Source organism: Chelonia mydas, chromosome 2, assembly GCF_015237465.2.
Source record: "Chelonia mydas isolate rCheMyd1 chromosome 2, rCheMyd1.pri.v2, whole genome shotgun sequence".
Lineage (NCBI taxonomy): Eukaryota > Metazoa > Chordata > Testudines > Cheloniidae > Chelonia > Chelonia mydas.
The window spans coordinates 41,890,161-41,914,795 of record NC_057850.1 but is presented as its reverse complement, the minus strand read 5'-3'; the positions used below and the strand labels follow the sequence as shown (position 1 = coordinate 41,914,795).

Below are 24,635 nucleotides of genomic sequence, written 5' to 3'. Positions count from 1 at the left end.
TTTAATAACAAAAAGATCATTAAAAAATTACAGCCTTTATCATACCTTGCTTTCAATAATTTTCCAAATTTTTCCTTTTTTCTAAACTGTAACATGGCTTTTCTTTGTTCATTTCCAGGCTGTCAAGAGACATAACTTGACTAAAAGGTGGCTTCTGAAGATTATTGATGAAAGAGTAAGTAATTTTTTAGTGTGCATTTTAATTTTTCCTCTCATATCTGACTTTTTGTATTAAGTGTACCTAACCAAAACTTAAAAGAGCTCATCTTTTCTATTTCTGTATAGTTTTCATGGTATCCTATTCCTATCCACTCACATCATCTTAGTCTCCTGACAGCATTCTGTGACCGTGTTTGTTTGGCTTTTAGAAATTACTTTAAAATATTTCTGTATTGCCTCATATCAAGATGAGTTATGAGCTTAAAATCTCAAACAAATGTCATTTTATATTGCCTTCCCTACAAGATCTATATATATCTAAGGTACTTATATGGCCCTGATTACCTTCGTTGTTGAACACCTCACAGTCTCTAATGTATTTATCCTTGCAACACCTCTATGAGGTAGGGAAATGCTAATATCCCCATTGTACAGCTGGGGAACTGAGGCACAGAGAAGTTAAGGGACTTACTGAAGGTCACATCGGAAGCCTGTGGTGAATCTGGCTATTGAATCTGGGTCTCAAGTCCCCTGGATCATACTTGCTATCAGAGCACTTTATAAACATTAATTACTTTAACATCACCACATCAGTGTGAGGTAGATAAGTATTAATATGCACATTCTGCACGGAAACTAAAGGACTTGGAAGTCCAGTGACTCGCCCAAGCACACACATGGAGTCTATGACAGAGACCATCCGGGTCTCTTCACTCTCAAGCCTGTATGTTTTATCCACAAGACCAGCCTTCCTGTCATAGTGAGTGAGTGTTCTATTTCTGATAGCATTTGCATGAGACAGCAAAGTACACTCAGTAGTTTAAAAGTGCTTTTAAAAAAGCACACACTTGAGGAACATATTCTGATATCTGTAATTTTCTTTCACTGAGATATAAGCCTCATTCACTGGTAATGGACTAGACTTGGCAGTTAATAGTGTAAACATACTGTACAGTACCCTTCATCAGAACTAAGGGTGTGAGTCTGCAGTAGCACGGCATGAAGACTCCAAGGCCAGGTTTGCACTACAAAGTTTTGTTGGCATAGCTGTGTTGGTCAGATGTGAAAAAACGCACACTTTCTAGCTGACATAATTATGCCAGCAAAAATCCCAGTATAGATGCACATATGCTGACAGTGTGCTTCCATCAGCATAGCTGATATTCAGTGTTGTCGTAGTCTTGTCAGTCTCAGGATATTAGAGCTTGTCTAGGCTCGAAAGCTTGGCTCTTTCAGCAACAGAAATTGGTCCAGTAAAAGATATTGTCTCACCCACCTTGTCTCTCTAGCATAGCGAATCTCATTTGGGGCGATGGTAGTGTTATTGCCAGGAAAAAACTCCTGTTGGTATACGCTGTATCTATGGCAGGGGACTCTGTCAGTATAGCTATACTGGCAAAGCACTTGTAGTGTAAACAAGCACCAATTGATTTAATGTTAATGCAATATTGCAAGAGAGAATTTAAATATACAATGGTTGTGGTTCCTTCAGCAACCTTAGCTCGTTGCCCTTGCACATACATATTTTGTATTGCTGGAGATATTTTAAAATGTATTCCTTAATGTGTGTATGGTTATATTCATACACATACACACACGTGATTCCTCCCTATTCCCTAATGTAAGTTACTTTTTTCCACTATATTCTAATGAAGGATTATGTAGATCTGCTCATAATGATCAGTTTGTGCAAAAAAAACATGTTCGTGTTGCAATACAGACTCATACATATTCATGTTCTGTGCTCAAACTATAGGAGAAAAATTTGGATGACAGAGCATATCGCAACATCCAGGAACTTGAAGCATATGCTGACAACACTCATAGCGCTCTCTTGTATCTCACCTTGGAAATGCTGGGTATGTGGTTTTCTTTATTTAGGGTTTTTATGGAGAATTTATCAGTAGTGCTATAACTGCTATTATATTTATTAATGGGGAGGATTTTCAAAAGTGCTGATGGTTGAGCTAATTCTGGTCCCATTAAAGTCAGCAGTAAAGCTTCCATTGACTTTAATGGGAGAAGAATAGGTCAATTTTCAGCACTTAAATCTATAAAATTAGGGCTGTCGATTAATCGCAGTTAACTCACACAATTGCGATTAATTGTGCTGTTAATAGAATACCAATTGAAATTTATTAAATATGATGGATGTTTTTCTATATTTTCATATATATTCTGTGTTGTAATTGAAATCAAAGTGTACATTATTTTTATTACAAATATTTGCACTATAAAAATGATAAAAATGATAAAAAAAATAGTATTTTTCAGTTCACCTCATACAAGTACTGTAATGCAATATCTCTTTCGCGAAAGTGCAATTTATAAATGTAGATTTTTGTTGTTGTTACATAACTGCACTCAAAAACAAAAAAATGTAAAACTTCAGAGCCTCCAAGTCTACTCAGTCCTACTTCTTGTTCAGGCAATCGCTAAGACAAACAAGTTTGTTTACATTTGCTGGAAATAATGCTGCCATCTTCTTCTTTACAATGTCACCAGAAAGTGAGAACAGGTGTTCGCATGGCACTTTCGTACCCGGCATTGTATGGTATTTATGTGCCAGATATGCTAAACATTTGTATGTTCCTTCATGCTTCAGCCACCATTCCAGAGGACATGCTTCCATGCTGATGATGCCCATTAAAAATGTGTTAATTAAATTTGTCACTGAACTCCTGGGGGAGAATTTTATGTCCCCTGCTCTGTTTTACCCACATTCTGCCATATATTTCATGTTATAGCAATATCGGATGATGACCCAGCACGTCATTCGTTTTAAGAACACTTTAACTGCAGATTTGACAAAACACAAAGAAGGTACCAATGTGAGATTTCTAAAAATAGCTACAGTACTCGACCCAAGGTTTAAGAATCTGAAGTGCCTTCCAAAATCTGAGGGGGACGAGGTGTGGAGCATGCTTCCAGAAGTCTTAAAAGAGCAACACTTCGATGCGGAAACTACAGAACCTGAACCACCAAAAAAGAAAATCAGCCTTCTTCTGGTGGCATCTGACTCAGATAATGAAAATGAGCATGCGTCTGTCTGCACTGCTTTGGATTGTTATCGAGCGGAATCAGTCATCAGTATGGAAGCATGTCCCCTGGAATGGTGGTTGAAGCATGAAGGGACGTATGAATCTTTAGCGCATCTGGGACGTAAATACCTTGCAATGCCAGCTACAACCATGCCATACGAACACCTGTTCCCACTTTCAGGTGACATTGTAAACAAGAAGCAGGCAGCATTATCTCCTGAAAATGTAAACAAACTTGTTTGTCTGAGCCAGTGGCTGAACAAGAAGTAGGACTGAGTGGACTTGCAGGCTCTAAAATTTTACATTGTTTTGTTTTTGAATGCAGTTATTTTGTACATAATTCTACATTTGTAAGTTCAACTTTCAAGATAAAGAGATTGCACTACAGTACTTGTATTCAGTGAATTGAAAAATACTATTTCTTTTGTGTTTTTACAGTGCAAATACTTGTAATCAAAAATAAAAACAAAGTGAGCACTGTACACTGTATTCTGTGTTGTAAATGTAGAAAACCAAAAATATTTAAATAAATGGGATTCTATTGTTTAACAGTGCGATTAATTGCACGATTAATCATGATTGTTTTTTTTTAATCGCTTGACAGCACTATATAAAATTAAACCTATTTCAAATGTCACAGCCATATCTATCTGTCTTAAAAATATAATCACATCCTAAGTGGGGTTGGGGGGGGGGAACAATCAAACCCTAAAAAATAAGCTATCAGTCACTGACTAGTAGGTGTATTCATTTAGAAAGGGAAAAGGAGTGAAGAGTGTAGGGACAATGTCTAACTCTGTCTGCATATTGCCTAACACAGTGGGCCCTTGTGTAAGTGAAAGCAGTAGGGTGAGAACTAACCACATGATTCTTGAGCCCTGACTGTCAGACTGTGTACTTCTAATGTTGATAGTAATCATCTGCCTCCATGCTTTGGAGGAAAATCTTTGATGGTCTGACTTGCATCTTTTAATTTGATAGAACCAACTCTGGAGAATTTTGTACCTACCATGCCTGTCTCGGAGCTTACTTTTTCCCTCCCCAGCTCTGACGTTTTAGATGGACTTAAATAAATAAATAAAGCTAAAACCTTAGCCATATCTCTTTGTGCTATGGTACCACAGTCCAGGCCCAGATGTGTACAGATGGCCATAATATAAATATTAAAGAATAATATTGAAAATGTGCTAAGAGAAGAAGCTATGACTTCATAAAGTACAGGCATACCTAAATTAGACAAGTTACATTCGTGAACTAAATATAATTTTGCAATGTGACATGGTAGCAAAGAACATCAATCTGATCAAGGGAACGGGGGAAAGCAAAATAAAAGGATATTTTGACTAGGCATCCAGTGAGGGGCTTGGGAATATAAATATACAAATATTTGAAGAGATTAAATGCCAAATTAAGTTTGCTAAGTGAGCTAAGGTCTTTCTCTTCCCTGAACAGTAAAGCATAAACGTTCTGAGAAACCACACTTCGACGAATGGCTGCTACAACCTAAATCTCCCTTGCTGCAGATTAAGCTCATTACTTGTCCTACCTTCAGTGGACATGGAGAACAATTGATCACTCTTCTCTTTCTAATAGCTTTTAACGTATTTGAAACTGTTATCAGCCCCATCTCCCAGTCTTCTTTTCTCAAGACTAAACATACCCAGTTTTTTTTAATTTTTCCTCAGAGGTCAGGTTTTCTAAACCTTGTATCATTTTTGTTGCTCCCCTCTGGAGTCTCTCCAGCTGAGGCCTCACCAGTGCAGAGTAGAGAAGAACAATTATTCCTGCATTTCAGGGATTCTCAAACTTCATTGCACCGTGACCCCCTTCTGACAACAAAACTTACTACACCACCCTGGGGTGGGAGGGGAGGAGAGGGAACCGAAGCCTGAGCCTGCTGGAGCCTCACTGCCCCAGGCATGAGGGCCAAAGCCTAAGTCCCACAAACCTGGGTGCAGGGGCCCAAAGCCCAAACACAAGAGCTTCAGTCAGGCAGGGGGCCTGTAACCTGAGCCCCACCACCCAGGGCTGAAGCCTTCAGGCTTCAACCCCGGGTGGTAGGACTCGGGCTTCGGCTCTGAACCCGACCTCAGCAAGTCTAACGCCAACCCTGGTGACCGCATTAAAACGGGATCGTGACCCACTTTGGGATCCCAACCCACAGATTAAGAACTGCTTCTGTATCTCATAACACTCCAGTTAATATACCCTAGAATGGTATTTGCTATTTTTGTAACTGCATTGCATTGATAGCTCATAATAAATTTGTGATCCACTGTAACCCTCAGATCCTTTTCAGCAGTACTACTGCCTAACCAGTTATTCCCCATTTTTTTAGATGTGCATTTGATTTTTTTCCTTCCTAAGTGTAGTACTTTGCACTTGTCTTTATTGATTGTCTTGTTGATTTCAGACCAATTCTCCAATTTATCGAGGTTACTTTGAATTCTAATCCTGTCATAGAATCATAGAATATCAGGGTTAGAAGCGGGGTGACCAGGTGAAACGAAGAAAATATCGGGACACATGGGGGAAGCACGGGGAGGGGGAGGCATCCAGAGTTGCTGAAGCTGCAGTATCGGGACAAATGGCATCCCGACCAAGCATCGGTCGGGACGTGGGACAAAGACCTAAAAATCGGGATGTCTGGTCACCCTAGTTGGAAGGGACCTCAGGAAGTCATCTAGTCCAACCCCCTGTTCAAAGCAGGACTAATCCCCAACTAAATCATCCCAGCCAGGGCTTTGTCAGTCCTGACCTTAAAAACCTCTAAGGAAGGAGATTCCACCACCTCCCTAAGTAACCTAGTGCTTCACCACCCTCCTAGTGAAAAAGCTTTTCCTAATATCCAACCTAAACCTCCTCCACTGCAATTTGAGACCATTACTCCTTGTTCTGTCATCTGCTACTACTGAGAACAGTCTAGATCCATCCTCTTTGGAACCCCCTTTCAGGTACTTGAAAGCAGCTATCAAATCCCCCCTCATTCTTCTCTTCTGCAGACTAAATCATCCCAGTTCCCTCAGCCTCTCCTCATAAGTCATGTGCTCCAGACCCCTAATCATTTTTGTTGCCCTCCGCTGGACGCTTTCCAATTTTTCCACTTCCTTCTTGTAATGTGGGGCCCAAAACTGGACGCAGTACTCCAGATGAGGCCTCACCAATGTCAAATAGAGGGGAACGATCACATTCCTCGATATGCTGGCAATGCTCCTACTTACACATCCCAAAATTCCATTAGCCTTCTTGGCAACAAGGGTACACTGTTGACTCGTATCCAGCTTCTCGTCCACTGTAACCCCTAGGTCCTTTTCTGCAGAACTGCTGTCTAGCCACTTGGTCCCTAGTCTGTAGCAGTGTATGGGATTCTTCTGTCCTAAGTGCAGGCTCTGCACTTGTCCTTGTTGAACCTCATCAGATTTCTTTTGGCCCAATCCTCTAATTTGTCTAGGTCCCTCTGTATTCTATCCCTACCCTCCTCCCAGTTTAGTGTCATCTGCAAACTTGCTGAAGGTGCAATCCAGGCCATCCTCCAGATCATTAATGAAGATATTGAACAAAACCGGCCCCAGGAGTGACCCTTGGGGTACTCCGCTTGATACCAGCTGCCAACTAGACATGGAGCCATTGATCACTACCCATTGAGCCCAATGATCTAGCCAGCTTTCTATCCACCTTATAGTCCGTCCATCCAGCCCATGCTTCTTTAACTTGCTGGCAAGAATACTGAGGGAGACCATATCAAAAGCTTTGCTAAAGTCAAGGAATAACACAGTCACTGCCTTCCCCTCATCCACAGAGCCAGTTATCTCATCATAGAAGGCAATTAGGTTAGTTAGGCATGATTTGCCCTTGGTGAATCCACACTGACTATTCCTGATCACTTTCCTCTAAGTGCTTCAGAATTGATTCCTTGAGGACTGGCTCCATGATTTTTCCAGGGACTGAGGTGAGGCTGACTGGATCCCTGGATCCTCCTCCTTCCCTTTTTTAAAGATGGGCACTACACTAGCCTTTTTTCCAGTCATCCGGGACTTCCCCCGATCGCCATGAGTTTTCAAAGATAATGGCCAATGGCTCTGCAATCACATCCGCCAGCTCCTTTAGCACGCTAGGATGCAGCGCATCCGGCCCCATGGCTTGTGCTCGTCCAGCTTTTCTAAATAGTCTTGAACCACTTCTTTCTCCACAGAGGGCTGGTCAGTTCCTCCCCACACTGTGCTGCCCAGTGGAGTAATCTGGGAGCTGACCTTGTTTGTGAAGACAGAGGCAAAAAAGCATTGAGTACATTAGCTTTTTCCACATCCTCTGTCACTAGGTTGCCTCCCCTATTCAGAAAGGAGGCCACACTTTCCTTGATCACCTTCTTGTTGCTAACATACCTGAAGAAGCCCTTCTTGTTACTCTTAACATCCCTTGCTAGCTGCAACTCCAAGTGTGATTTGGCCTTCCTGATTTCACTCCTGCATCCCCGAGCAATATTTTTATACTCCTCCCTGGTCATTTGTCCAATCGTCCACTTCTTGTAAGCTTCTTTTTTGTGTTTAAGATCACCAAGGATTTCACTGTTAAGCCAAGCTGGTCACCTACCATATTTACTATTCTTTCAACACATCAGGATGGCTTGTTCCTGCAACCTCAATAAGGATTCTTTAAAATACAGCCAGATATCAGGGTGATCGAAGTCCCGCATTAGAACCAGGGCCTGTGATCTAGTAGCTTCCGCTAGTTGCCGGAAGAAAGCCTCGTCCACCTCATCCCCCTGGTCTAGTGGTCTTTAGCAGACTCCCACCACAACATCACCCTTGTTTCTCACACTTCTAAACTTAATCCAGAGACTCTCAGGTTTTTCTGCAGTTTCATACCGGAGCTCTGAGCAGTCATACTGCTCTCTTACGTACAGTGCAACTCCCCCACCTTTTCTGCCCTGCCTGTCCTTCCTGAACAGTTTATATCTGTCCATGCCAGTACTCCAGTCCTGTGAGTTATCCCACCAAGTCTCTGTTATTCCAATCACATCATAATTCCTTGACTGTGCCAGGACTTCCGGTTCTCCCTGCGTTTCCCAGGCTTCTTGCATTTTGTGTATAGGCACTTAAGATAACTTACTGATTGTCCTGCTTTCTCAGTATGAGGCAGGAGTCCCCCTCTCTTGCGCTCTCCTGCTCGTGCTTCCTCCTGGTATCCCACTTCCCCACTTACCTCAGGGCTTTGGTCTCCTTCCCCCAGTGAACGTAGTTTAAAGCCCTCCTCACTAGGTTAGCCAGCCTGTTTGTGAAGATGCTCTTCCCTCTCTTCGTTAGGTGGAGCCCATCTCTGCTTAGCAATCCTGGCCTCCAGAGTGTTTGCAATCTCCCATTTTAGTGTCATCTGCACATGTTATAAGCATGCTCTCCACACCATTATCCAAGTCATTAATGAAAATATTGAATAGTACTGGACTCAGGACAGACTCCTGCAGGACTCCACTGGATACATCCTCCCAATTTGACAGCAAATTATTTATAACTATTCTTAGAACAGTTTTTCAACCAACTGTGCACACACCTTATAGTAATTTCATCTAGACCACATTTCTCTTGTTTCTTACAAGAATGTCACATAAGACCATGTCAGTAGCCTTATTAAAAATCAGGATATATCCTGTCTACTGGTTATCCTCTTCCCCCCGCCCCGCAATCCATTAGGACAGTAACTCTGTCAAAGAAGGACATCGATTTGGCATAATTTGTTCTGAAAAATCCATGTTGACTATTATCCTCTAGGTGCTTACAAATTGATTGTTTAATAATTTGTTCCAGTATCTTTCAAGGTATCCAAGTGAGGCTGACTAGTCTATAATTCACCAGGTCCTCTTTGTTCCTATTTTTAAAGATATAGGTATTGTATTTGCTCTTCTCCCTCACTCTGGGACCTTACTTGTCCTCCATGAGTTCCTAAAAATAATTGTTAATGGTTCTGAGATTGTTTCAGACAGTTCCTTCATTACGCTAGGGTGAATTTCATCAGACTCTGCCAGCTTAACTACATCTAACTTATCTTTAACCCATTTTTTCCCTATGCTAGCTTGTGTTCTATCCCCCTTGTTGTTAATATTAATTGTGTTAAGCATCTGGTCAAAATTAACTTTTTTTAGTGAATACTGAAACCAAATCGGTATTAAACACCTTAGCCTGCTTGATGTCATCCATTATTAGCTCGCCTTCCTGCTAGGTAGAGGATCTTCATTTTCCTCCATCTTTCTTTTTCCTTATGTATTTATAGAAACTCTTCTTCTTGCCTTTTATGTTCCTTGCAAAGGTGTAACTCATTTTGTGCCTTAGCTTTTCTGATTTTGCGCCTATGTTCTTGTGGTATTTTTTTTATATATATACTCCTCCTTAGCAATCTATCCACATTTGTAGGCTTCCTCTTTGATTTTCAGTTATTAAAGAACTATATTGACTTCTTACTATTTTTTCATCTTTCCTTCACTCCTGGATAGTTTGCTGATCTGCCTTTAATATTGTCTGTTTGAGAAACTGCTCACTGTCCCGAACTGCTTTTTTCCTTAGATTTTCTTCCCAGAGGATCTTACCTACTAGTGTCCAAGTTTGTTAAAATCTGCATTTTTGAAGTCCGTTGTTGTTGTTCTGCTGTTCTCACTCCTTCCTTTCCTCAAAATCATGAATGCTATCATTTCATGCTTTCTTTCGTCCAAACTCCTCCCTTCCACCGGCAGATTTGCAACCAATTCCTCCCTGTTGCTCAGAATCAAAACTAAAATGGGTGCCCCCTAGGTTGTTACTTCCACTTCCTGAAACAAGAAGGTGAAACATTCCAAGAATTTACTGAATGTTTTATGTTTTGCCATATTGATTTTCTAACAGATATCTGGGTAGTTCCCCATTTTGTGTTTTGGAAATTTGTTTGTTCTAGAGATGCCTCATCTTTCATCTCCCGATTTGGAGGTCTGCCTTGACATCGCTTCCCTTTTTCCTCCTCCATTTCAATTTCAGAATGTCAAAATGTTTTGTTTTAGTAGAAAATGTTGAAATCAAACAATTCAATATTTCTGAATCACATTTTTTAGAAATGTCTGTTCTGCTCCCGCCCCCCGCCCCAATTTTTGTCCAGATTTGGGACAAATCAAAAGTTGAAATGTTAGAATTTCCTTTGGGACAAAAATTCTGAATTTCCTTTGGCTTTGCTTAGTCTTTATTGCTGAAATTTTATTCCTGGTCTCTTTTTCACTAGGGATAAGGGGTTGCACTGATGTAACTACACTGATGTACTAGGGTAAACTGTACCAGTGCAAGTCAGTTTTCACACTGGTGTAGTGTATTTGTAATAGGAGTTTGAACTGGTTTAGCTACATTGGTATAGCTACATGAGTGCAAAAAATGCATTGTAGACTAGCCCTAAGAGAAGTCTCATTCCAGAATGTAGTAATCAGTCAGCTAGTTTACTAGCTTTCACCTCTGAGATTAGGTCTCAAGGACAATCTGTGAACATATGCGATTTGAGGCAAATATATTCTTAACAGCTGTAACACTCAGGCTATTCTGTTGTTGGTTATTTGGTTTTTAACCTTTATTTCTGCAAATACAGGTGTGCGGGATATCCATGCAGACCATGCAGCCAGTCACATTGGGAAAGCACAAGGCATTGTCACCTGTTTAAGAGCAACTCCTTATCATAGTAAAAGACAAAAGGTCTTTCTTCCTATGGACATTTGTACGTTGGTAAGAAAGTATAGACTGGGAACAAACAATATAGTATCTCTAACTGCATCTCTCAGCTTTAGATATATAGTCTTTTCTGTTAGTCCAGAAAGTAAATGTCAAAGAGCCTAGTTGCTATTAGTAGAAGGTTCACTTCCTGTGGCTTGCAGTACCCCCAGCATGCTCTTTCAGTGACAGGGCTTGTCTTGGTCTTGTTGCTTTGCTTCCTTTGGGAGGTATGATTAGAGTGATTTTTATTTATTTATTTTAGTGCTAGCTCACTGCAATTTTTTTTATTAAATCCAGTAGCATTTTAGGATTTTTCTTCATGTGCAGAAATACACATGGAATGGAAATCAGTTCCTTCCTCCCAGCCCTAAATTTTCTAGTGTTGGTCCCTTTGTTTCAGAATGAGCTCCCTAGCCTTCTCTTTGTTGTGCTGTGGTCATACTCTTGCTTTTTCTGTGCAGCTCAATCGTAACTACAAGTATTTGCTCACTCATTGCTGTAGCACGTAGGGTCTAGTTGTACAATTTGAGAGAACACCTAACTGGCACTGGAATTCAGCAGCCCTTACAGGAACAGGTAATTGTCAGTGACACAAGGATTAAAACACAAGTTTCCCATTAATGTTCATATGAGTCTGTGGCTAAATCTATAGGCAATAGCATTGAATATTTATTTAATAATTTCTCAGTTTGCATTTTCAAATTATGACCTCATTCTCATTGCTCTTATATAAATCCATCTAATTGTAGAAGTGCTTAAGGCACATGCACTAGTCTTTTATGAATATCATTTAAATGTGAATTAATATCCTTGATTTGATATTAATTTGGGTTGTTTTGTGTAGAATAATGAAGAGCGTCAAATTTGGTAACCTTTGGCTTTGCTTTCCTGCTAGGTCAGTATTATGTGAATGGCACGGAAGCATAAAATGGCTGATATGTCGATCCCAAACAGTAACTCATGATGGCAGCTGGTTAGGGCCTTCCAACTTTCTTACCTTTGTTTCAATATAACTTAATATCATATACCTATGTACACAAACACACACCCACACAGAATTGTGCTTGTCCTTGCCATCATAGACACGCATGTGACTATGAAACTTTTCAGTCATCAGTGGGTGTAGGAGATGGGTGCAAAGGTAGTCTGAGAGTGTTGCAGAGACAAGAGGTATCTTGGCAGCTAGTCAGAGTCACCAGATTACTCTTGAATCTGTGTCCTCTGTGTGGCTTTGTCTTCACTATAAAATTTTACCATGTTCAATCAGCCTTGTGAATAAATTAAGTTAGCTGACATGATGCTGAACAAAACTCGTCTTAGTCTGCATTAACCAGTGTCATGGTCACCATTGTGTCACCTAATTCAATTCTCAATAAATGTTCAAACATGGTACCATTTTGTAGTATAGACCAGCCCTATGACAATGCCTTTCTTCATGGACCAAACAGCTGTTTTTCGGGTTAATCCGTAACTTTTTCCTTTACCCTGCTTAGCCTCAGGTGGTGGTGGTGGTGTTTTTTTTAGCTTGACATGCAAGAAGTTGATTTCAGATTACCAGAATTTAAATTCTAGCTCAGTTATCCCTACTTACTACAAAGTATTCAGAGAGTCAGTTTATGCAAAAACTGAGTTAATTACTCTTTCCTGTCTTTTCCTTCACTGAGCTTTGCTTCCTACTGACTACTTTAAAAACATGCATAAACGTTTTTCAGATTTTTATTGTAGCCTGGCAGCCAGGCAGGCTTCTGGCTTTCCTACTCTCTTGTTAATCAGAAACGTGTGTTTTGTTTTTTTGCTCTTCCCTCTCAGCATGGAGTTTCGCAAGAAGATTTCATAAGAGCCAATCAAGAGAAAAATCTGAGAGATGTAATTTACAACATTGCCAGCCAGGCGCACATTCATCTAGAACATGTAAGCGTCCTCTTTTCTTGTTAATAGCATATAATCAATTTTAATGTTAAGAATTGTTGTCAGAATGTGGTCTTAGATGGTGCGTCTAGTTGGGCACCTTATTTATTGTATCAAATATTTTAAAAACACTTTTACCTTCATGTAGAAGTTCAATCTCCCATCCTCTATTCAGTTATGGGCGCCTTTGCTGAAAGTGATCAGAAAGGTGCAGATCGCAATTACTTTGAGGAATATAGCCTTGTAGTGTTAAACTGATTGGTCCTTCTGAGTTGGAGAATAAACACACCAAAAAACTTATTCTAAAACAATAAAATAATTTTTGAATGGAGGTTCTTTTTATCGTAACACATTTGCATGAATTTTTCTATTTCTAGTGACAGCTGTATGTGTGTATAACTACTGATAGAAAGCTTTTGCAGGTACAGTAGAACCTCAGAGTTATGAACACCTCAGGAATGGAGGTTGTTCATAACTCCTGAACAAAACGTTTTGGTTGTTCTTTCAAAAATTTACAACTGAATATTAACTTAATACAGCTTTGAAACTTTACTATGCAGAAGAAAAATGCTGATTTTAACCATCTTTATTTAAATGAAACAAGCACAGAAAGAGTTTCCTTATCTTGTCAAATCTTATCTTTTTTTAAACATTCTGTTTTTTTAGTAGTTTGTGTAACACAGTGCTGTACTGTATTTGCATTTTTTTATTTTTTTTTTAATTTATTTTTTTGGTGTCTCCTGCTACCTGGTTGTGTACTTCCAGTTCCAAATGAGGTGTGTGGTTGACTGGTCAGTTTGTAACTCTGGTGTTCGTAACTTGGAGGTTCTATTGTATGTCATTATGAGATGTAGGATATGCAAGGGCGTGCCTGCACAGATCAGATTCCAGGATCACAGCCACTGACTGTGTGCATGAGTTACTTTGTGTATTTTGGACATAGGAGCAATAATTACCAGGCATTCAGATTTTGCCTTTACATGCCAAACTTTTTTTCCCCTGAAAACTGCCTACTATATGCATAGTGAGCTGCACCAGCAATGTTTCTCTGGTTTTGTTTTTGCCCCTAGCCAGTCTGTTTGGGATCACTGTTTCAAACTTCAGTATTTGTGCAACGACTTTGTCAAAGGTTGTTATTCACATGGATCAATTAGTGGATCCGAACTTAAGAAGCCGCACTGAGACCTATTCCTTACCTCTCTGCTATAAGTATTGAAAATAAAACGTACAGGCTATGCTTATAAAAGCATGTTGGTACATACTACATTAAAAGAACATTAAGGTGCAAAGACAAGCTTTTAAAAGTTAAATGCCAGAATTTAGGTTGTCTGTGCAACCTTAGTTTATCCCCCTTGTGCTTATGCATTGTGATATTCTTTAATGACATAATTATACATGATGACATCCTTTTTTTCCCCACGGCATCCCTGCCTCATTTAATTAATGGGTCTTCAATATTTCTTTTTATCCTTCACAGTTGGCGTGTGTCACCAGACCTTATTTAACAAATGCTGCACGAACTACAAAATGATTAACTCCCTAATGGGAATTTTTATGGTGCTCCCACTATAGTATCTGAATGCATCACAACATCTCTGTGAGGAGATGATTATTTTTATTTATTTATTTATTTTGTACAGCTGGGCAACAGAGGCACATAAAAATTAAAGTCAAAATTGTCAAGTGTCCATTAATTTTGGGTGCCCAATTTGAAACACCTAGGTCTTGATTTTTCAGAATGTTTGGTATTTATAGCACTTAGTGTTCAAAGCACATCTCAAACCAGCTTCAGTTCCAGTTGTGAGTGCTCAGCACTTCAGCAAATCTGGCCCCAGATTTGGTCTCATTGGGCACCCTGAAAATGAAGAACATGCTGTTACATGCAGTTAGTGGCCAGCTGTGAAAAATTTGGTTTAAGTGACTTGCCCAGTATTGATTAGGAACTCTGCAGCAGAGGCAGGGATATAATCCAGTTTTTTTCACAGTGGCATTCTACTTCCTTAAGCATGAGACCATCCTTTCTCTTCCTGCAGTCATCTGCCTCATTCACTACACATCTTCTGATTTCTGCATCATGGCTGCTGAATAAAGCAGGGGTTCTGTAGAAAAAACAGTATGTGATCATGTAATTATACACTAATCATAATCCAAACACACAAGGGGGGCAAATTAAGGTTGTGTGGGCATTTCCTAACTTTTGTGTGCTTGACTTTGCAACCTTAACATTCTTCTTAGGATATTTTGAATATAATTTCCTAATTAAAAAAAAAAAATTCACCCCAAGAATTCTACCATGTAGAATCATGTTGACCCCCACTTTGCGTCATCAGCATGATTCAGCTCTCATTCTGGGTCCCTACACTGGAGGGCTGGGGGCAGGCTCGGCACATTGATCCCAGAATGTGGCCTTGCATGTCTGAAAGTTCAGCTCATCATCTCAAGCTGCATTAAGATGCAATCCCACCAGCTAGTGCACCTTTCTCAGGCCCAGAAGCAGTTTTCCACTGTTTGCAGCTGCTCTATGAACACCACCAACAATCTTGAATGGTTCTCACTATGTCCTACAGCAACCTGCCCACCAGGAAATTGTCATATTCCTCGCAGTCCTTCTTGTGGCTCTGCAGATATTGGAGGGCCATGCATCCTGTGCATGCAGTGCTTCTGACAGTACCGCAAACTCCGTAGTTCTGTCAGAGATGGCAGATGGTGACAAGCACCCTGCCGTTCCAGTCACCCTGCATGACTTGTTTGTGGCCCACTGTACATTGCACTGTCTTTTGGGAAGTTTTGGCGCTGGATGGGGGCAAGTTGTACCCTGGCATACTTACCCATAGTGCACTGCACTGTGCATCGACACAAACACTCCTTGTGAGTATACACACCGCCAACACAAGGAGTCAGGTATGTACGTTCACAAGCTATATAACAACTGTGGCGGCTTTATGCCAACGTAACCTGTGCTGGCAAGTTTTGTAGTGTAGACATGCCCTAAGTGATGTGATATGCTCATGCAACGACAGTTACTGCAGATACTCAGGGAATGTTAAATTTATAACCAGTAGAGGGCAAAATAAGCTAGTGAAGAGAGGACTTTTCTTTAAAAGCTTGGTGACTAAAATACAATCAAAACTGTACTGAATACAAGTGAAAGTCCTGTTGCAAAGGCAGTCCCTTTTTAACAATCTTAAGTCCTGCTGGCACTTCTTCCCCTCTCTCCCCCACCTTTTAAAAATATAGTTCTATTCTGAAATGTAACTCTGGAAAGATGGCTTCTGTTGGTTCTTTGTATGCTTCTCAATTGCTCAACATCAAATGTTCTCAGTTTACCAAGCAAGAAGATGTTTTTCTGTCAGCCTTGCAAGACATGGGAAAGTCAAGCTGGATCCTTTTCTAGCTCATGCATCGTGACCAGTAAATATAACCCAACAAAAGTGTATTGTAGGTTTAGTTAAGGGTTAAAACCTCAAAGGTTAAAATAAAAAATCCTGCTCTTTGGAATATTTAAGGGATATTCCTTTCAGTTGAGGGCTGTTAAAGCTGTAGTTCAAGATTCAGCCTATCACTGTTCCATTCTGTTTGTCCAGTTCTCCAGCGGGCTGTTTAGAAAAACAAGGAATTCAGTAATTGATATTCTTGGTATTTTTAAAGCTAAAAAAGCAGAAAAAATGCTTTTGGAAAAAACATTGATCCTGTATTTATAAATGAAGAAATATTAAAGGATAATTTTTTCTTTGTCTTTTAGGTTCAATGAGCTGTACACCTTGGTTTAAAAATAATGCAGCTGCAGTTTATGCTCCAGTCCTGCAGTCAGATCTGTTGTCTCAGACCCCCACAGCGATGCAGAGCCCTATAGAAATCAGTGGGGCTTTGCCCAGATGGAGGGGTCTGAGCTAGCGGTTCCAATGCTGCAATCGGATCCTAAGGCTATGTCTACACTACAGATGCTACAGCTGCAGTGCTGCAGCTGTTCTGTGGGGGTGCCACAGTATGGATACTTGATACAGTGAGGGAGGTGGTTTTTCCATTGCTGTAGTTACAGCTGGGAGTTAGGTTGATGGAAGAATTTTTCCGATGACCTAGTGGTGTCTACACTGAAGCGTAGGTTGGCTCTGTCTCTCTCAGGGGTGTGAATTTTTTGTACCGCTGAGTGACATAGCTAGGTCAACGTAGGTTTTTGGCGTAGACCAGCCCGAAGTTATTAATTCTTATGATGTGGAGATCAGAAGTCAGCCCCCCTCGTACATTGCTAACAGGAATAAAAGTAGTAAAACCATATTTCTTATATTAAACAAGCAGAACACATGGGGAGCAGATCTGTGGAATAAAAAATACCAGTTTACGCAGTAAATTTTCTGATTATACCTACAGTTTAAGGCTGCGAAAAGGCACAGGAATGGTAACGGGCATCTCACAATATTAGACACTGGTTTTGTAATTACTTCTATATATGCTGAAGGATGGTGCTTGGTTTTTTATTTAATGAAAGTTGTACCTTCATTGCAGTATATTCAAACCTGAAAGATTCAAGCTCATGATAAATTTTGCCAGTTTGAGCCATAAAACTCCGTATTTGAAGTTCACTTTGATCTGGTAACTTCCCTATGCAATATTTTTTTTCCTTCTCTTTTCAGGCTAGGTCCTTCAGTAAAAATGTTCCTGCCAAAGCATTTCCTGCCTTTCTCTATACAGTAAGTGTGATAACAGTGCACGCTTTAAGTGGTGGAGTAATTTGTGTTTTGTTTGTTTATGAACAGTAATGCACCAAGTTAATTGTTAATTAGTAGTATTTTTTTATTATTTCAATGGGCGTTCTGGGTGCTTAATATATCTGAAATTATGCCACCAATTTAGGTGCCTAAATATAGGTTCAGGTGTCTAACTGCCTAATAGTTCTGTTTTTCTATTTTTTAAGGGCAAAATTTCTCAAAATGGTTTCCATGTATTCATAGACTGTCAAAAATGGTTTAGATATTTATAAAATAATATTGCATATGCTGCTGTTTGTGTCCATTATACATACTAACCCTTTTTTTCTCTTCTAGGTTACTTTAGAGGATTATTTATATAAAATACAGAAAGTAGATTTCGACATATTCCATCCAAGCTTACATCAGAAGAGCACGTTACTACCGTTGTATTTATATATTAGATCCTGGAAAAAAAAATATTAAAAATAGACTTAACATGTCCGACTGAGTTCGGCTTTTTTTTTAAAACTGATAATTTTATAGATATGTTTTTGTTAAATAAGTAACTTTGTTATACATTCTGTGAACTTTTCTTAATTGGAAGTAATACATGAGCATGACCTGTAGCTATTAGCTTCCTGATCATAGGAAAAGCTTATTCTTGTCAGTAAATTAGGCAGATGTGATTTGGCAGACACACAAAGAGTGGATATGAACTGTTCTAAGGTTACTCTTGTAGTCATTTTTTTGTAATAACACTTGAAGCCAAATTTTACTTGGGCTAATCCCCCATTAATATTATTTACTGTTTATTCCTGGCAGCATACACTATCTGCTAAATGCTTTCCTAACATAAAAGAATACCTAATTCCTGCTCAAAAGAGCTTACAATTGATACTCTGGTATTCAGCTAAGCAACATTATTTAGTATTTTACAAATTACACATTACACAAAGCAACATCGCTTGTGTATGCCATTGGTTTGATGGCACCACCACTGAAATCCTTCTCGGTGCCTTCATCTTGTCCCCAAGTCCTTGCTCTTTAGTCCCTACATGGGCAGATACCTGCTTCTGAGATATGCTGGTGTTCACACTTTCAACTCTCGATGGGAATTCACTGGGAATTGTTAGGTGCTCACCATCTCTAAAGATAACATCCTAAATGCTCAATACTTCTGATATTTGTTTTCTTTCATAAAATCATGCTTCCTAATGTCCATTTTTGTTTGTTGTGCACTTCCTGAGAGATATGAACAACCAGCTGATTTGGTGTTGGTACTTCAGTAGACTAATTGGGGGACATTTTCAAAGGCACAAATAGTGATAACTGCCATTAGTGCCTTTGAAAAACTCTTCCATTGCCTGTTGACTAGTTAGCATAAAATGACTGATCTGTTTGCTCAAATTCTGTTTTGATTGTGGAAGTGAAGGGTATGAAAGCAATAGGTTGCATGTCTTTCTTTCAATGGCTGCAAAAATTAATCTGCTGGTCATATAATTTATTCTTAGAGGGCCCAGTCATAGAATCATAGGACTGGAAGGGACCTCAATAGGCCATCTAGTCCAATCTCCTGCACTCAAGGCAGGAAAACATAATAATTAAACCATTTCTGACAGATGTGTCTAACCTGTTCTTAGAAACCTCCAATGATGGAGTTTCCACAACCTCCCTAGGCCATTTGTTTAACCACCCTGACAGGAAGTTTTTCCTAATGTCCAACCTAGACCACTTTGGCTACAATCAAAGCCCATTGCTTCTTGTCCTATCCTCAGAGGTTAAGGAGAACAATTTTTCACCCTCTTCCTTGCAACAACCTTTCATGTACTTGAAAACTGTTACATCCCTCCTCAGTCTTCTCTTCTCCAGACTAAACAAACCCATTTTTGTTCAATCTTTCCTCATAGGTCATGTTTTCTAGATCTGTAATCATTTTTGTTGCTCTCCTCTGAACTTTCTCCAATTTGTCCACATCTTTCCTGAAATGTGGCACCCAGAACTAGACCCAATACTTCAGTTGAGGCCCTATCAGCATGGATTAGAGTAGAAAAATTCTCGTGTCTTGATTACAACACTCTTGCTAATATATCCTAGAACGATGTTTGTTTGGGTTTTTTTGGCGCAACAGTGTTATACTGACTCGTATTTAGCTTGTGATCCCTTTCTGCAGTACTCCTTCCGAGGCAGTCATTTCCCATTTTGTATGTGTGCAGCTGCTTGTCCCTTCCTTAGTGGAGTATTTTGCATTTGTCCTTATTGCATATCATCCAGTTTACTTCATACCATTTCTCCAGTTTGTCCAGATAGTTTTGAATTTTAATCCTATCCTCCAAAGCACTTGCAACCCCTCCCAGGTTGGTATCCCACAAAGCTCCAGGTTGGGACCCAAGGTTCAACAATTCCTAACCTGGGGTTACAAATGAGTGTAGACACTCAAGCCCTAGGTCATGGTCTTCTAACTTGAATTCTGCTAACTCAAGGGTTTATATTGCAGTGTAAACATACCCTGGGTAACCAGCAGTTGAATTTAATACAAAGTATTGCAGGGACTGAACCTATCACTTCCATCCAAGGATTTTAACCATTGCTAATAAATTCTCACAACAGTTGTAGGAGATAGTTGTTCATCTTCTTTGTACAGATGTGACAACCAAACCATGAAGAGCAGAGTGATTTGCCTAAGGTTACATCAGAAGTCTATACTGTAACAAAGACAAGAGGTTCTGACCTATACGCCTATATTTTAACCACAATACTATCCTTTTATCTTCTAATGCTGTCTCAAGAAAACAACGTGAAAGGGTTATGGTCTACCTCAAAATGTTAAGCACTTTCAGTGGCCTCTAGAGTCAATTACTTCAGCAAGGACTGCCTTCTAGAGGGAATTATGAGATCAATTCTGCTCCTACTCTTATTTTAGAAGGGGGGGGAGTAATTTTATCCACTAGTTTTGCAAAACAACTGCAGTTTACAGTAGTAATACCACTGTGCTGGAGACTGTTTAGAGCTAGATTGTCCCTTTTGCAGTAAGCCTTGCATAGAAGGTGGCATGCGGCTGTGCTACCCCAGGAACCCTGGGAGCCATTGTAACTCAGTCACAGCTCCCCACATGCTCCCCTCTTGCTTCAGGTAGGGAGTAATTTCCAGCAGCTCTTCAAAGGGTACAATTAACCACCTCCTCATATTCCTAGCTGGCTCTGCTTTGCTGGCTGAGAGCATGGGTGGGGCAGAGCCAAGGACAGAAGAAGGTGCAAGAAGCCCTGCAGTAGGTAACTTTGGTTTAATCTGCCAATAGGGAAAATTTCTTCCTAATGTTCATTGCTTTCAGGTTGTCTTATTATATTCCTTCAAAACCATTTTAAACGTGAACTATTGTAACTCTGGATGTTTTCAATATCCATATAAGTGTTCAATCTGTTTTTACAGTGTCCCTACCATGAAGGGCTCTATTTTTCACTATTGCATATTTTCCAAGGATTTACCTCCCTTTTCTCACCTGATATGTTTCCATCTTTATTTCAGGGGCTGTGAGCCTTTACTCTAAACTACTGATTTATTTTTAGAAGATAAGTTCTGTGGCCCTTAAGTATCCTCAGATCCCATTGAAGTTAATAGTGTAGGACCCTAAGCAATTATGACTAATTTCCAAAGTTACATTAAATAGAATAATCAAAAGAGGAGATTAATCTTCATGCTTTAGGGTATAAAATGGGTTGAACCTACTTGCCTGGGGCAAGGAAGAAACTTCCCTTAAGGACAGATTGTTAATGCTTGTGCCTTGATCTCTCACATCCTCCTCTAAAACATATTGTACTTACTACTATTAGGGACAGGATGCTAAACTAAATGGACAGTGGGTCTGCTCTTATATTGCAGTTGTTATATTCCATATTCTCTGGGCCATTCTGTATTTGCATAAAATCTGAAATGCAAGAGGGAGCTGAATTTCTGCTCCAGGGGTCAGATACTGAAAGCCTGTAAGTGGGAGTCTCGAACCCCTTTCTGCCCACCCTATCAGGTGACTTTTGCCATAGCAGTCTGTGTAGGAGTGAAAGGTGGAGCATTGTGAGCAGGCCAGAGGAAGTGGAGGGAGCATAGCCAGCAGATTCATGCAACTAGGGATTCACTAGCCTCCAAATTCCACATTGGAAGAGTAGTGAGATATATCTCTTGTTGTACATGCCTGCTGTAGAGTTCAGGAAGCATCTACGACCCACTTACCGCAGGCTGCGGCTGAGGATTACTCAGTCCTGTAGGCATTACTCTGAGCACATGGCCCATTTACACCTGCTGTGACCTGTGGGCCAGATCAAAAGAGATGGGACTGTAAAACAAAACAAAACAAAAAACACACAACCTTCTACAAATTATCTAATTCTCAACAACCTATGCACATGGCTGGAATTTGCCTAGAAATAGAAATCCTTTTCTTGACGCGGTGCACAATCCACAGTGCATTTTAAACTGTATGTAGGCAGAATGTGACAAGCGAGGACATTTTTCTTTTATTTAGCTCTAATTGATTTGTCCTTTTTTAAAATTAGTTCATTCGTAGCTCGTCAGCCTGAACCCAAATATCATAATTTTTCCTTAAGTACCCAATGAATCAGTCTGCCCCCTTAATCTTCAGATTCACTGGCAACCTGCTATGATGAGACTCAGGGTCTCTTTTACTAAACATTCCAACCCAGAATGTTTTGCTAGAATCAAAACCAGATAGGAATAAACACTGGACTTTCTTTAATAAGCAAATGTATTATACAGACATCCAAATGCTGTTTTCAACCTGATCTACATCCATGCTGTCGATAAATGGCAGTGTTCAATACTGAGGATTTTTTAAAGTCAGTTAAGGATATGTCTATACTGCAGCTAGGAAGTGTGATTCCTAGCACAAGTAGACAGAGTTGTGCTAGCTCAGCTCTAGCCTGTGTGTTAAAAATAGCTGTGTGGACATTGCGGCACTGGTGGCAGCTTAGGACGCTCTCAAGTCCAAGCCCACCTGATCCCCTGGGTCTGAGCTCAAGTGTCTGGCTGAGCTACTGCCAGTGCCACAATATCCCACTGCTAATTTTAACCCATAAGCTCGAGCTGAGCTACCTGCACTGGGAATCACACCTCCCAGCTGCACAGTAGACATACCCTAAAAGGCCCAGATTGATACCAATATCTATGGTATTTATAAGGTGTCTTTTACAGTGGTATCTAAACACAAATACTAATCAAAAACTGGATTTGTACATGTAAACGGGCACTTAGCCCTGATCTACACTGGGGAGGAGGGGGATCAATCTAAGTTACACTACTTCAGCTATGTGAATAATGTAGCTGAAGTTGACGTACTTAGATCAACTTACCGTGGTGTCTTCACCGCAGTGAGTCGACCGCTGCCGCTCCCCCATTGACTCCACCTGTGCCTTTCGTGGCGGTGGAGTACAGGAGTTGATGGGAGAGCGCTTGGGGATCGATTTATTGTGTCTAAACTAGACACGATAAATCAACCCTGCTAGATTGATCGCTGCCCACCGATCCGCCGGGTAGTGTAGACATACCCTTAGGTACTAACCTGATTTTCACTGCAAATGCAAGATATATCTATGTAGATATAGGATACGTATAGCTATATGCACTAGAGGTGAACAGAAGGGAGAGGAAATGTAAGTGCAAGAGACTCATTAGGTCAGATTTTCAGAGGCAGGGTGCCTGAGGCATGGCTACAGAAACTGCATACAGACCTGTTGTGCCTGCAAATCTTGCACTTGCAAGTGAAAATCAGGTAAGTGCCTAATTACCAGTTTGCATGTACAAATCCAGTTCTTGCTAACAGGTATTGGTACTTAGATAGTAAAGTAAAAGACACTTTATAAATGCCATGATAGATTAGATTAGATTTACCGATTGTCATGGATGTACACAGAAATGCTGCAGGCACAATATAAGTACTTCCTGACTTGAAATGTTGGTCCAAAGCATTTTGCAAGATGTAGGTTTGTTGTGTTTTAAACATTTGCTGAAAAATAAGGAGCCACAGTATGAGTGCAGTAGACTTCATAGCTGGTGACTGTGGTTTAAATCTTGGTTTGTTTATAAAAAAGTAAAATCAGCTAAGCGGCTTCATCTATGATGTTTCTCTGAAATATTGTCCACTAACCAATTTACTATGATTGACAGAAGAGCTGATGATTATAATGGTTAATATAGGTAGGCTGTTCAGGTCAGGATTGAGTTGCATTAGGAAAGCTGGTAGAGAACCTACCTGCACTATGCCTGGTTATAAACTCCCAGTGTTATTAGTCTCTTATTTACATAGAATTTAAAAAAGGTCCAAGAAAAATCACCATTTAGTCAGTTAAAAACAAGGTGAGAGAAGTCTGAATCCCTTTGAGTTGCAAAGATAGATCTATGAATGTAGTACTATTATGCTTGCTATACAGACTGAAATGGTACAGAAACAGGTGTGAAATTCCCCCATTTACATGTTTCAGAGTAGCAGCCGTGTTAGTCTGTATTCGCAAAAAGAAAAGGAGTACTAGTGGCACCTTAGAGACTAAACAATTTATTTGAGCATAAGCTTTCGTGAGCTACAGCTCACTTCATTGGATGCAACCTTTTCCCCCATTTACATGAAACTCAATTTAAAAGCCTAATTTAAATAATATTTCTAACATTTTAAAGATAGATGATCCAAAATCGGAGCAACTGGCTTCAATCCTTGACACTAGATTGCATCTTTAACCATTACATTACACCCTAATATTTAATATCTCTACCTGTGCATGTCTTTTTAAAAAAAAACCTCATAATAATTTGCTCCTGACCACACAGACTAGGTCAAATTGTGCAGTGGCTTACTGGTTTAAGTTCTATGGCAGATAGTGCTCCTAACATCAGGATTCACTGGACTGCTGCTTAAGTGTAAATTTTCTTTCCAAAGAAAGGTTGCTCTTGAAGCAGAAAATGAAGAGAAGGGGAGCAGGATTTGAGATTGTAGGATAGATTAGTATCATAGTAAGTAGATATAAGTGTACATGATTTCCTAATATAATGCTGTAGCACTATGCCCCATATTTTCATAGTAATATTATTATGGTACGATTATGGCATAACTATGATGTATTTTATGCAAG

At 39.9% G+C, this 24,635-nt stretch overlaps 1 protein-coding gene across 4 annotated transcripts in view; it reads left to right on the top strand.

Moving 5' to 3' along the window:
- NDUFAF6 (NADH:ubiquinone oxidoreductase complex assembly factor 6) overlaps positions 1-18,009 on the top strand; it is a 28,726-nt gene extending 10,717 nt beyond the window's left edge. For 3 of the 4 annotated variants that reach the window (XM_037892255.2, XM_037892259.2, XM_037892258.1), the window contains 6 exons: positions 119-175; positions 1,916-2,018; positions 10,791-10,924; positions 12,722-12,823; positions 17,452-17,508; positions 17,863-18,009. In XM_037892255.2, coding sequence (XP_037748183.1) covers positions 119-175; positions 1,916-2,018; positions 10,791-10,924; positions 12,722-12,823; positions 17,452-17,508; positions 17,863-17,991 — 582 coding nt within the window. In that variant the 3' untranslated portion in view covers positions 17,992-18,009. Of the gene's footprint in view, positions 1-118; positions 176-1,915; positions 2,019-10,790; positions 10,925-12,721; positions 12,824-16,562; positions 17,509-17,862 lie in introns of all 4 variants that reach the window. The other variant, XR_006288428.1, reaches the window with a different exon arrangement.
- The last annotated feature ends 6,626 nt before the right edge of the window (positions 18,010-24,635 follow it).